General features: G+C 35.6%; 3 protein-coding genes across 3 annotated transcripts; 1 reads left to right on the plus strand and 2 right to left on the minus strand.

Annotated features, from left to right (window-relative positions):
* Positions 1–1,279: 1,279 nt before the first annotated feature.
* LOC133515654 (uncharacterized) lies at positions 1,280–2,429 on the minus strand. The gene is made up of 4 exons (XM_061848225.1): positions 2,392–2,429; positions 2,232–2,337; positions 1,860–1,995; positions 1,280–1,443 (listed from the first exon to the last, which is right to left on the minus strand). The coding sequence occupies exons 1-4, from the start codon at positions 2,427–2,429 to the stop codon at positions 1,358–1,360; spliced, it is 366 nt and encodes a 121-aa protein (XP_061704209.1). The 3' UTR covers positions 1,280–1,357.
* A 522-nt stretch (positions 2,430–2,951) lies between these two features.
* LOC133515655 (uncharacterized) lies at positions 2,952–3,527 on the plus strand. Its single transcript, XM_061848226.1, has one exon. The coding sequence runs from the start codon at positions 2,952–2,954 to the stop codon at positions 3,525–3,527; it is 576 nt and encodes a 191-aa protein (XP_061704210.1).
* Positions 3,528–5,072: 1,545 nt separating this feature from the next.
* Positions 5,073–7,355, minus strand: LOC133515594 (uncharacterized). The gene is made up of 4 exons (XM_061848175.1): positions 7,305–7,355; positions 7,124–7,203; positions 6,368–6,503; positions 5,073–6,047 (listed from the first exon to the last, which is right to left on the minus strand). The coding sequence occupies exons 1-4, from the start codon at positions 7,327–7,329 to the stop codon at positions 5,992–5,994; spliced, it is 297 nt and encodes a 98-aa protein (XP_061704159.1). The 5' UTR covers positions 7,330–7,355; the 3' UTR covers positions 5,073–5,991.
* Positions 7,356–14,276: the final 6,921 nt, after the last annotated feature.

A 14,276-nucleotide genomic window follows, 5' to 3' on the forward strand; every position in this document is an offset into this window, starting at 1 on the left:
GTGTACTGTCGCAATAATCGCAGCCGTAGCTGTGTTGGCAAAGTGATTGGTTTGGCGACCTGATACCGGCGCGGGCGGCGATACGTCTTGCTCGGGAAGATCGTTAGTTACGCCTTGGGAGGTCCTGGATGCTGATATGCAAGCACATATTTGTTGGTAAATAATTAATTATTATTTGGAATTTTTATCCGAAATGTGAAATGAACCATCTCTTTTCATATAGCTATTTTTTTATTATTTGTTTTTGCGTCCTTTATCTTTGATATAAATATTACACTCCTTACATCAGCACATATGCTATGTATAGTAATACATATAATTAAAATTATTCCTTACAAGAGAATGATTTATCCCATCTTACATTAAAGACGCACTAAATAATTTTCTGTCAAAAATGTATTGTCTAAGATGAAGAAAATGTATTCTTAATATATAATTTTGAACAGCGAACAATTACTCATAGAAAAAGTTCGTATAATCACTGAGTGTCTATACAATAGTCTATGCCTTCAACAGGAGATCAGGAATACCTTACAATATCACCAAAATTACGTACCTATTCCAAAATAGATCAATTCGATACCAATAGATTTATGAAATTATGACTACTTTCACAAATCTATTTCTGCTCTTATATTTGCACTATTTGCATAAACATTGCCAGTTAAAAAACTTCAAATAAAAGATTGTTTTATCAAAATGAAGAAGAATTTATTTGTGAAAGAAAAAAACTAAAATATCTTTTAATACACCTACCTACTCGTGGCTCCCTTCAACATGGCCTGGAAATACAAGCAGTGGTAATTATTAAATTGAACATTGCTGAGGTGTAATATAATCGCTACAAAGCTTTCTTACAAAGATACATGAACCGCGTTGTTACAAATAAAACTAAAGCATTTAGGTGTAGAGTAGACTTTTAAGGTACTTTTATTGCTACAATCTGACAATTCGACAAGTGAGCTTTAGATATAGCAGTTTATGGATATTAGACCAATGTTGTAAAAAGTGGTAATACCACGGGCTATTACGCAGGTTCTGGTTAATTTATCTAAGGTCGACAAAAAACATCTATGTCGATCTAAAAAATACTTCAATTCAATAGGAATACCTAGGGCACAAATCAAATTATTTTATGAAATACTTTTTGATTTGTGTTTTTAAGTAGTCACACTACTGTATATAAATTATAAACTGAAATAGATATCATACACTAAAGAAAAATGTGACCAAGTCCACCAGTTATTGTTGTTAAATTGTGAAATAATTAAAAGAGCTCTCAGATTAATAATATTGGTTTATTTTTCGTCATTATACAGTGTTATTTCGCACTAATTAAATTTATTCATTGCACGCCTTATTTCTTTTTCCCCAGATTGCCCCATTCATACGGGGCAGGTACGAATTCATATTTACACATTTTCATATGGACGTGACGGTATTCTGTAAAGAAGGGAAATATTTTATTTTTTAGAAGTTGTGGCTACATACGGATCAAACGCACCTATATGTATTTAGCTTTGTTTTACAAAAGCGTTTTTTCCTTAAAAAAGAGCCAAAAATACATAAGGAAATTATAGATAGGGTTTATTAAATTGAAGAAAGTTAAACACTTCATAATCATCTATGAACCGATTGACCTATGTCAACAACCTACCTATGACCTATGTCAAATTAGCTCATCCGTATAGATGCATGAGCTAATTTTATTCGCTCGAAAACATTCAAATTCACACTTTGTGAGCGCATCGATCTAAATTGAATATATCTAGTTGAAATGGTTTTTTCAGGGTGTAAATTGAAAAACACCGCGTGCAGATATTGTAATGTTTAGTAAGAAAATATTGAGTTAACATTACGTTTATTTTCGTCGCAGTTGTACTCGTAGCTGTCGCAAACATCGTTGAACATGCGCGTGATGCCGAGCGAGTCCTGGGCACACACAGGCACGAAGTCATGCTGGCATTCGTCTCCTAGTTTGCAGAAGTTTATCACCTGCAACACCATGGTGTTTGGTATTCTTTAAATTTAATTTTATTATTTTGATTCTTTTTGTCATAAAGATGTACCTAAATGGGAGTAAAAATCGTTCAATTGCATTTGACACTTCATTTCGCTGCAATTACAATATAGCAATTGATTTATTTTGTTCTTGGGGGACACGGGGAGTAAACATACGACGGCGCCTTAAAATTAATGCAGAGTAGAGCTAAATATCGTGTATTACTCACCGGTTCTAGAGGGAAAAAATAATCTTCCAATTCCACCTCTACATGGCACCAGACTTGACTAGCAAATTTGATAATTAACAAACCTGTAATATATTTTATTGTAACACTTTTAATTAATCAGTTAATAGGTTAAAGAATCTACAAATAAATTTTAGTTTACCGGTAATGGCTTCCCGTAATGCCATAGTTCCAACACATGAAACCCGAGCTCGACACACTCGTAATTCAAATGGCAGTCGATAGTTTACATAAATTATTAACTGTTATAGCTTAAGACAGGAAATTGTGGATAAACATAAGCTAAAGTATAAATACATATTATTTATAACAATGATTCACATATATCCAGGGACTGTACTTATACATACCTGGTATCAAAAGAGGTACCTAATTGTTTATAAATAATTATATAAGTAATTTGTCACAACACTGGCGAAGCGTAAATATTTAAAAGTAATTTTAAATAGCGGTTATATGTAAAGCTTGAAACCGCTTATGAACTTTGTTTATAAAAAGTAGCTATACTTATATCACCTTGGACAGCAGCACACAGAGCTCTCAGCATTCAATATTTTTCTAATAGAGCTTTCATAATTATAGGTACGCAGTAAGCCAAAAAGTAGGTAGATCAATAACACAAATGGAGGTGTGAACGTCATAAATCTGTAGGTCTCAATTTAAGGAGCTGGTTGCATTTTGTTTGATCGACAAAGGTAATTTATGCTAGACACCATTAAACTTCAGCACACCCCACTAAAAAAGATAAACAGCTTCAAATACTTTGGCTCAGTTATTAGTAGCGATAGATCTATAGATGCTGATATAATCCACCGAATAAACACGGGATGGATGAAGTGGAAGGAGCTATCGGGAGTGCTGTGTGATAATAGAATGCCGGTGCACATGAAGGGTAAATTGTACAAGGCTGCAGTGCGTCCAGCTACGGAGTGCTGGCCTTTAAAGAAAAAACAAGAAGATAAGCTACACACTGCGGAAATGAGGATGCTGCGCGTACGAAACATACAAATACGAGGCAGCTTCAGAGTAAAACCTATCCCTGACAAACTGGAAGAAACCCGACTCAGATGGTATGGTCACGTCATGCGGCGACCACCTAACCACATGACACAGAAAGTGCTGCAAATATACCCACCTCCGTCGACGAGGCGAGGAAGAACCCGACAAACATGGATGGCTACTATAAATAAGGACTTAAATAACGCAAAAATACCAGTCCAGACGACTCGGGACAGACTGTTCTGGCGAAAAATTACTAGGAGAGTCGACCCCAAATGACGGGATTAAGGCTAGGAAAAGAAGAAGAAGAAAGATAATTTATGCTAAATAAATCCACCAACCTGAAAACCACACAAAACAAACAAATAAGACCGTCAAGCTGAAATGGGACTAGCCCGGCCATATCCGCTGCATGCACCCACAGAGGCGGGCCTAAATAACCACGGATGAGTGCGGTTAGACGGGCGAAGATCTGGTAGCCCCAGACGGAGATGGCGGGACAACCTAGACGCACCCGAATTGAAATCGAGGGAGGAAGCCTTTGCCCAACAGTGGGACACCGTATAAGCTTATAATAATTATACCCCGCGGGGGCAGCTTGTGGCGAGCTGAAGGTGAGTGGCGACACTTACATCTAGCCCTAAATAAACTGCCTGACCAGAGTGGAGTCGCAAGGGCGGGACTTATGCTCCAGGTTGGAAGCTTAAAATTTCATAACGCCGGCGGTCTGCTGAATGGATTACCGGAATCATGCTACCGCATACACGCGGCTATTGTGCCCCACACAATGAGTTGGCGAGTGACCACATGTTTTTCACAAATTCGAGATTGATTCTTCTTATCCGTCAGCCTACACATAATTATCGAATCAAAATGAATAAACTAGTCACTGAGTTTCATATCAGTATCACATACTTAATGTAGTTTAATAATGTATGTTAAGTTGTTCACATATTCAGTAATCTGAAGTATCAATCTATGTCTGTCTATTTGCGGAATCTTAGCGCCACATTTAGTGACTATAGATACTATTTAGCTGTGTGATTTAATTATTGTAGAAGATCTATGATATATATATATGTACTCCCATCTTAAAGACCGGCAACGCACTTACAACCCCTCTGGTGTTGCAGGTGTCTATGGGTGGCGGTAATCTCTTGCCATCAGGCGATCCGTCTCCTCATTTGCCTCCTCTTTCATAAATATATATATATATATTTATATTTAAATACTAAAAAAATACTCCTTTATGTAATAAATACTCCTTTGGTACAGTAGTTCAGGCATCCGAAGGCAGGAGAGTAGTTCAGGCATGCGACGAAGACTTCCGCTGGCGAAGTCGCTAAATAGAGCTCCGGTTTAAATTAATAAGTTAAAAAAAAGTGCTGTTGGTAGATATCTAAAAAAACAACGTTTACCTATTTGCTAACCGTATTCCATACTTATTTGGCACATATAACTATTGTGACGAAAAACGAGCGCAATTCCTATGAAACTGAGATTTTGCACTGAGTTGAAATGTGCAAAGTCAGTCCCCTACATAAAAACTAATGCTCATTACCTAATGTCGGGGCTCGAGGTTGATTCGTCGTAGCGACTCTTGGCTATTTAGTTCTTCTGTCTTCAGTAAATTAAAATCGAAACAGTAATTTACTATCTATTTTGCAATTGCAAAGTAGCATAAACAAATATTTTTTACCTGACATGACCAGTGGGTACAGTCAACTGCAGATATAGCTGACCCCCTTGCAAACACGTTTTTATGCATGGGGGTCAATTATCTCCGCAGCTTACTGTGTATTATGGATAAAGTAAATGCAGGAGGGAAGGAACCAACATACTCGTAATATTTATAATTATACATAAATATTTTGCACACAAATTTATGACACATACTTGTTTTATTTCACTAAAACAAAATTTAAATAATGTTTTATAAATTCCTATTTATTACTCATAATTCAAGTAATGGTATTTTCCTTTGAGTGCGCATTTTCTAACGAGCTTCGCGCTGTCCTCGCGGTGCCGTCGTTAACTGCAGGAAACGCCTTCAGCTTCATCCGTTTTGCCTACATAATTCAGATATAATTTTTCCTTTAATGACTTGAATTAATATAAAAAACGAGTCAAGTGCGAGTTCGTTTAACTCGCGCACCGATGCTTCCGTACAAACTTTCAATTATATCTCATGTAACTCTGAACACGAATGACTTTATGACCAGAAGTATACTAAGCACAAATATGTACAGTGACATCTATCGGCAAATTGGCCAATTTGTGCAACATGTATGTTGGTGATTCAGGGATAATTCTTTATTATGTTAACCGATTTCAGCAATTTTTGTTTTATTTGAGAGTAGGTGCTTTTAGTGTAATTTTAAGAAAAACCCGCAAAGGGGGTTAAATTGCATATAAAATGTCTTTTGATCATTAAAAACAATTTATCAATAAAGAAGTGTGATTATATTTTTCCTGGAAAATTTATATGTTGTGTTGGGGTTAGCGTTGTTCATAACTATTCCAAATTTCAAATCGATGGGTTACGTACTTCTCGAGATATTTAGAAATGTGACAGACAAACGGACGGACGAACAGAGTCGCACTATAAGGGTTCCATTTGCACCTTTTTGGTAAGGAACCCTAAAAAACGTTATAACAATCAAGTTCATGACCGTTTTTAGTCTGTACAAAAAGGTGGACGATTATTTTATTTAGTTTAAAATAAAATCGTTAAATCTCTGTTCTACCGCGAGAGCGCTGGATCACCGGCACAGATGTCTATTTCCACGTGACGAAATTCTGTAAATAAAAAATTATGTTAAGTAATCACGATTGAATAGAATATACCTAATACTAATATTTTTATTCGTAAACGCAAACGAGACAATTTACATAATAACAAAAGCGCCACGAAATTACCAGCACCTCATCCTAGCAAGGTGCATTACATTTTTTTTTAAACTCTATTTAAGATAGACGTGGCGGCGGTTACTTTTTAAATCCTACAATTTTGTACGGAGCTTCCACCACCCCAACCGGCAGAAGGTTCTGGTGATAGTCGTTCACCGACTTATAGTTCAGAGTCTGGATTACACAGCCATTTTACTATGAAATATTACGTTTTTTCTCATCGCAGCAGTACTCATAGAGGTCGCAGTCATCTCTGAAGGCCCTGAAGTTGCCGCTGGCGTCCTGCCCGCACACCGGCACGCGGTCGTGGTGACACTCGTCTGCCAACTTGCAGTAGTTCAGCGTCTGTATTACAATGTGTTGTGTTACTTTATGAACTTATATACAAGAAATATAAGCTACTTGACTTTTAATGCATTTTGTAAAGTAGCTAACTAATTAGCTATTCGAGTAACTAGAATAGTAAATAACCAGAGTGCAGAGATATACTTTTGTTTTTGAAGCTTCATTGGAATAAAAAGAATTAATAAACATATGCAAAAGGCGCTTTGATTAGATATAAGATATTTTTATTACAAAATAAACGTTATAAAACTGTCTTTATTCTAAGCATCAAACATCATACCTAAGCCTCTTTATATCATTTGATTTTTTTTTATTTCCGCAGCTCGACCTTTAGGTCGTCGGCGCTGTTTACCCAGTGACTAAATATTGTAATAGATTGATTAACATTTTTTTTGACGGAGTGGGTATGCATTTACGCATGGTGTCTGGGACTCGCCGCTTCTTTCCCCTCTCCCGGCAAGAGGGGTCTACCCACTAAACCCACTCCGGCGTTTCAACTTCTTTGCCGTTCGTGAGGGCGCACTGGGATCGATGACATTCCACCACGGCGCCCTCCGAAAGCTTATTAACCTGGGGTTGTATCATGAGAGGACAAAATATTGGCTGTGAAATATGCTTACCGCCTCTAAAGGGAAAAAATAGTCTTCAGATTCTAACTCCACATGACACCAGACTGTAGCTAGTCTGATGAATATTAAACCTGAAACAAAGTCGATATTAAATATGTATCCAATTCTTAGTATTATTTTGACTTTGTTTATGCACATTTTTCTATTAAACAATAAACAAATAGGTGCTAACTTGTAACAGCTCTTCTTAACAACATAGTTACAGCACAAGTGGCTCAAATAACATGCATTTGCGATGAAGCAGAATCATGCTTGACATCAACCAATTGTTTTGAATTGATGCAGGAAATTATGGATAAACATACGAGTACGCCTATGACGAACTATTTAAAATGCCATTTGTCAGGGGTGTCTAACGCGTGGTCTGGTTCTAAATATGTGTACAGTATGTATGTGAATTTAAGGTTTAGTTCATACTTAGCAATTTTTATAGCCCCATAGTAAAAGTTGCTCAGTATGACCTAAACATTAACGGGTTTCAGTGATTACTTTACATTCAAATACATACTGTATGTATACACAGAGCGAATTCAAGGACGACATGCCAAATAAATGTTTATAACACATTTCCCTGGTACTAAGACTTTCTAGAGAAGCAAGATTATGGAGATCAAATGGATTTGTTATATAAAAAATATACCTAAATAAATAAATAAAGTCGAAATAAAACTGACTTAAATAGCCAAGAACAGGTTTTACTAAATTACTAATAGTGTTCAAAACTGCCAATTTGCAAAATACAGCACTAAGTAGAACCATCACTTCTTTCATTTTCAGTTGTCAATTCAGGTTCGGATTCAGACTACACGAGAATTACTGCAGCAGTATTGCAGCGTGACATTACTGCCGACTGCATTGCTGACGAAAATGTCAAAAATTTGGGCAGAAACATCAACGGATTTGCGGCTGTATAATTTGTTTGTGAGGTGTGATACCCCTGGCCTTGCGTTGCGACCGCTGCTACAATACCTCGTTTACTATATGGCAACTAATGCTACACGGGCACGTTATGTGGCTGAAAATCCTTATCCATTGTAAGTTAATCTGTTTTGATCTCTTACCGAATAAATGTAGGTTTGAATCAATATTCCATTGCTTTCAGCATATAAAGCTTTGAAGTTTCATTTAACACTAACACCCGTGGGCTGGGTCTTTAATCTACAAGGTGCCCGTGAGCATTGCGAGAGATTTTGACGGTGCATTCCTGGTAATATTTAGAAACTAAAATGTCATATAAAATTTTCTGGTTTAGGCCTAGTTTCAGAGATAATTAAATGTTTTTCGAAATCATTCTTTCGCCATAAGCCGGTACAAAACACATTTTTCTTTTATGGTAGAGGAGGCAAACGAGCAGACGGATCACCTGATGATAAGCGATATTGCTTTTGACTGCGGTATTGCCACTTTGAGGTCTAGTCTGGACATACCTATTGATAGACATCGAAAAATTAAAAAAATGTATTCGAGAGGCTACCCCCAAATAAATAAATAAACTTTTTAGTTAATTTTAGGTTATGTGTTTATCAATAAAAATTACGTTTTATGTACAGGAGTGTTCAAAAAAAGGAAAAACAAAAAAATAATATTTTTTGTCGAATTTCACAAAAAGTCATATTACATTTTTTGCTTCGGTTGCCATCAGGAATGCACCGTTAAAATCTCTCGTAATGCTCACGGGCACCTTGTATGTATGTAGCAAGTTTATTTCTAATAACAATCTTGACACAAGTGAGGTACGACTTGGGAAACTAAGTTAGAAAATTGTGTGGCTAAAATAATATTTAGCTTTTAAGTTTTTTATTATTATATGTTTGTTTGTAAGGTATGTATTTATGGGCCTGAGTTGCCTGATAATAAATGATATTTAATTATTTAGGGGTTATAGTGATAGTGAAGTAGCCAGTACTGGCAAACTCCCTCGAATACTTGTATAAATTCAAAGCAGTTGTTTTTGAATCCATCCATTAAAAATTGAATGATAGCATTGTTTGTTTTAGGCTTTTTATGGCTACATGTCATAATGGTGATAAATTGTCACCTTCCACCATACGTCGAAACTGAACTGGTACGTTCTTTAAGTAACAATATAATAGATCATACTCTATGACCTTTCTAATTCTTATGATTATCTCACAATATATGTAGAGTAATATACTTATTTATCATTACTTACTTATTTATATTAAGTACTTCATGGCGCAGAAACTTAATTTTTAAAGTTACTAATTAGTATGTAAAGCCCTTTTTATAGTAAAAGTCAATTGTGTTCACAGAATAGGATTGAGGCGGCGTGTGACCAGGCAAGGAGGTGCATCCACGACACTATCCCTATCTGTGGCAAGAGCAGCTCCGGCTCTGACCAGATTAGGACCTTTTGGGACCTCTGCGATCTATTTGAATATTCTTGTGACAATGAAGAAGGTTAATAAGTTACTTATTAGTATTAATAGGTAGGTAGATGTAACAACATATATTAACGCAGTCCTTAATAGTCTTTAATTTACACTTATAAGATATTGCAGAGCCACTGGGCGATTAAATAATCGGTTTTGTTCTCTTAATCTGTATTAATTAACAATCAGTTTTTTTTGTATTACTTTTCAGTATGGAGGCACACCCCGGATGTTGAGGGCTGTCCAAATATGACGTAATTCTCTTTCTGCGAATCAATTCGTACGATATTTTATTACTTAGTTATACTTAAAATTAGGCTCTTCTCCCTCGTGTTCTATAGGTATATTCTTGTAGTAGTACAGTGTTGCCAGTTACGGTGCAGTACAAAAAATATTCAACCTACCCCTTATAAAATATCAATACAAAACTACTTTCCGTTGTATAACAATGTGTTTTAAATAATATTCTGCCTCGCCTTATAAATTAGAACATCATCCACTATCTTGTGAAAATTTCGAATGCAAAACTTTTTGCGCAAAACGAGACTTAACTTAAATATGTGTTTAAGTATCATTACGGTAATGTGCTCTAACCTGACCTGAGATCGCAGGAGAGAGATGGTTGTATGAGAAGTTAAGTGTAACAGAGCGAGAGCGAATGCTCGATGGTTGACCGGGTAACAGGTTGGGCAGACAGAATAAGTATAGCGAATGCAGTAACGTACTTCGGAGCGGGCGCATCTGATATGGTTGAAACGAAATAATAAACTTGGATTAAACAATGTTTAAGTTTTTAATAAACAGTGCACATTATTTCTATATTTATAACCTTGATATCACAAAAATATTACTTGTGGTAAAAACGTACGTAGATGTTACAAAATCCAGTTAGAATAGAATAATTTGGGTAGGTACGAGTACCTAAGTCCAAAATGATAGTTTACAACATAATAAGTAAAAGGTATAATGTATTAAATCATAATTCTATTCAATGCAGTAAAATAAATAATTTTGTATGTTACTATCGTAAGTATCGCAACTGTCTGTCACTAAAATCATAAGCATGGGTGATTTTAGAAGTTCTATTTTTTTTTTTCAATATTTCGATTCGCGGTGTACACTAATTTTCCCCGGCCGAGACGAAATATTTTGCAGTGAAAAAATATACCAAGTGAAATGTTCTTAGCAACATTGTACCTGGTACAGTAGACGTTGACATAACCAATACTAGGAACAAAATATTAGCACTAAGGCTCATATGACCTTCCTAAGTAGCTGCGTAAATAGTCGTTAGTCAACTGCTTGAAAATATTACTGGCATGCTCTCACACCATGGGTTATTGTATATCTGCTTCTAAGTTCATCCCGTTCAACCAAGAAGCAGCCAAACGACAAATATTACTTTACAAAAATCTCGTGTCTGCGGTTTTGCTCCTTGATCGTTAGTGCTAGAAAACTGCAATTTGATCATGCAAATCAATCATGACAAATTAGTAAAATAAAAAACTACAACATTTTTTTTTTACACGTATGATTTTTCGTTGAATATGGGTCTGTCAAAACGATTAGAGGTATCCAATATCATTACGTACTTATATTATTCTTTATACTTTTGATAACGTGAATATTTTTGGAAATAACAGCTCCGAAGGAAAAAAATCTGCGGTGCGATTTTTTATATATTTATTCTTTATACTTTTGATAACGTGAATATTTTTGAAAATAACCGCTCCGAAAGAAAAAAATCTGCGGTGCGGTTTTTTAATACGTAAATAAATTCGTAGGTAGATAGACGAGGGAAATGGTTTTTTCAAATTACATTAATAAATGTTGATGTTTAATTGTACCTAAATTGTAAATTTTCCCAGACAAAACAAACAAAACAAACAGCTTACAAAAAGCTCCAGTAGTAAAAATACTGGGGTTTCCATCAGATATAAATTGTATTAGGTTTGCCGCGTATTACATTGCTGTAAATATTAATTATACATTATCTACCAGCAAGTGATTGACAGTATCAGTTATGATGCCGCTCATTATAACTATGTATAAGAAAAGTAGGAAATATAATCTTTAATTATACACGTAAATATTTGTATTACTATTAAATATGGAAAATAAGCCTAATTTTAGCGTTAATCTGTTCATAATCCCCGTAAGTTTTCTTCGTTAATATTGTCTTACACATTTTCGGTGAGTTTTTTTAACCAGCCTTTTGTGCAACCGGGCCGATCCGTGAGAAAGGTACAATTTGAACAGGCCATAATTAGCGAGTGCTGTATTAAATCACGGGCGGCCCCCGCCTCGCCGCCTCGCCTCCGTCCCAACGCCACATCGCCAGCTAACAGATACTTCACTCGTCGAATTTTCATATTTCAAATACCGATACATTATTGCACAATGAATCTAACGGATAGAACTGGTATAAATAATAAGACTCGTATCACGTCATCGTCAATAGAGGTTAAACTTTATAGTTACAATATGTAGACAGCTACGAGTGTCTCTCCCAGCTTTTGGTTAGTGGACTGAGGGAAATCGCGAAACATACGGTCGGTAATGCAGATAATGGAAATATATTAAGAAGTGTGTTATTTCAACAACAAACAAAATCGATAAGTTCCCAAATATTTTGGAATATTTATTTATTTAGGCTTAAGAATACAAAAATACATTCTTGCAAGTGAAATTTATGATTTCTATGGTTTTTATTTTTTATTGACAACTTTACATCACATCTATATTTACTAAAGGATATTCTTTAAACACTAAATATCCCCTTTTTACGTACTTATGTAAAAATAGGCAGCTCACAACGGTAAAATACTTTTTCGGTTAATACGTGAATTAATATTTAATCCATTGCTACTGCAATATGTGTATTTTAAGGTACCATCACTATTTGTTGGAGCTACTCTCCGGCCACGAATTACACCTCCCAATACCAGCCCAATGACATTAGTTACTAGTCCTCATATGTTGCACTCAACCATATTAATAAAATTGTTTTTCACAATCCCACTCTTGACATATTCTCACAAACAGAACCGAAATTCCTAGCCACAGCAGCCCGCTACTTAGAGTCAATATCTACACCCACAACTATTAATATGAATTAAATCTAGTGATAAGCTTAGTCTAATTAGTTTTAAGTATGTATGTAACCCATAACTTGCATGTCTGGTTTAACTGTTAATGTGAGTTGGTGAATAAATAGTTTTTTTGCACAAACTGAAAAACGGCTTAACCGATCAGATTAGCTATAGTTTTCTTTGGAAGTCTTTACTGGACTTCACTTTCACGATTTTTTATATTTTTTTGGATCCATGGTTCAAAAGCAAGAGGGGGAGAAACCATTTTTAATTTTTCAGAGCAATTATATCCGAAAATATTGCTTATCAAAAAATGTTATTGACCCATATTCGTTTTGAAAGACTATCTAACGGCACCCCCCGGCGGACAGACGAACATAGCGATACTATAAGGGTTCCTACTTGACTATGGAACCCCAAAAACACTAAAGTGATGCAGCTGTCCGTTACCAGTTTATGTCAAACGGCTTGCAGCGATTCCGATGATTAGAGCCATGCGAGGTTCAAGTTCGAAACAGGTGGATTTCAGGGGTCAAGGACAGGAAATTGGTTTAAGCAGATCCCCTTATACGGGATCAGGCAGAAAACAATATGCTACGTGTTAAAAAAGTGTTATTTACTCTTGGAATATTTAATAGTAATAATAGTATTTAGATAGTGACTTTTATCTCTCTGTACTGATTTTCCGCTCAATTGTGTTTCTGTTTGGCCTAGTGGTTGACTGATAGAGAATGCAATAGGCATAAAGTCCCCCATTTGTACTCTTTTTGTGATGTGCAATGAAGGTTAAATAAATAATTAATTAATGTTTATGTATTCTTCTTTTCGTTTCCTTATAATTATATCTTTTCTATTAGTTTCAACACTTTCTTTACTGCAAGAAATATAAACTTGATATGTTTTGTAATACCTATACAGTATAAAAATTATAGTATTTTTTAAATAACTTTGGTATGGTGACAGATGTCATTTCCATACAATTTAAAACCTTAAAACGCCAAATCCCGACAATTGTATTATCCAATATAAAACCGTAACAGATTTAATAATCTAAATACCGCTTGTCTCCCGGAATTTATGGGTTCCCAATATCAGGTCTGTTTGACATACCTAATAAAAGTCGGTGCTCGTTCGAGTTAATTCCAATATCATCCGATATATTGTGAAATATTGAACGCATTAAAAGCATTTTTTTTTTTCATTTTCATTTCATCCTGCTAACTATCCTACCGAACACCCTTAATTCTATCTTTTGAGGAGAAAGTAAAGGATCTCACCCATTAACAGTCCGCCTGCAATCACTGGTCCTATCGGTTTTCGTCCCAAGACCACGGATAGATGTCCGGCCGATATCTGTTGACGCTGACCGGCATCGTCAAGCGGCCACACACTCTTGGTTTTTATCTGAAATGGAACTGTTAGTTTTGCGATTCACTGACAGACTAGTATCATCAGGCGAACTTATAATCTGTGAGCCCCTTTTTTGTTCTTCCATAATAAACCGCTGCTAGACACTATACCTCAGGCTAATTGACATTAAATTAATTTAATAACATAATGTCAGATGGGATAAGAAAAACTCCGGGGTAAGAGAAACTCTTGTACAGGCGTCGCTAAGTTTTCATGCCAAGTGGTTCGTCAAATATGGAGCTTATAGGG

This window comes from Cydia pomonella, chromosome 2 (genome assembly GCF_033807575.1).
Source record: "Cydia pomonella isolate Wapato2018A chromosome 2, ilCydPomo1, whole genome shotgun sequence".
NCBI classification, from domain to species: Eukaryota; Metazoa; Arthropoda; class Insecta; order Lepidoptera; family Tortricidae; genus Cydia; species Cydia pomonella.

Excerpts from the sequence above, each read along its gene's own strand:
- LOC133515654 (XM_061848225.1), bottom strand. The coding sequence starts at position 2,429 with ATGTGTTGGAACTATGGCATTACGGGAAGCCATTACCG. Across the intron at positions 1,996-2,231 it reads ATTTTTTCCCTCTAGAACCG|GTGATAAACTTCTGCAAACT; the intron begins GTGAGTAATACA and ends ATGGTGTTGCAG. Across the intron at positions 1,444-1,859 it reads CAACTGCGACGAAAATAAAC|AATACCGTCACGTCCATATG; the intron begins GTAATGTTAACT and ends CCTTCTTTACAG.
- LOC133515655 (XM_061848226.1), top strand. The coding sequence starts at position 2,952 with ATGCTAGACACCATTAAACTTCAGCACACCCCACTAAAAAAGATAAAC.
- LOC133515594 (XM_061848175.1), bottom strand. The coding sequence starts at position 7,329 with ATGTTGTTAAGAAGAGCTGTTACAA. Across the intron at positions 7,204-7,304 it reads GTTAAGAAGAGCTGTTACAA|GTTTAATATTCATCAGACTA; the intron begins GTTAGCACCTAT and ends ACTTTGTTTCAG. Across the intron at positions 6,504-7,123 it reads ATTTTTTCCCTTTAGAGGCG|ACGCTGAACTACTGCAAGTT; the intron begins GTAAGCATATTT and ends ATTGTAATACAG.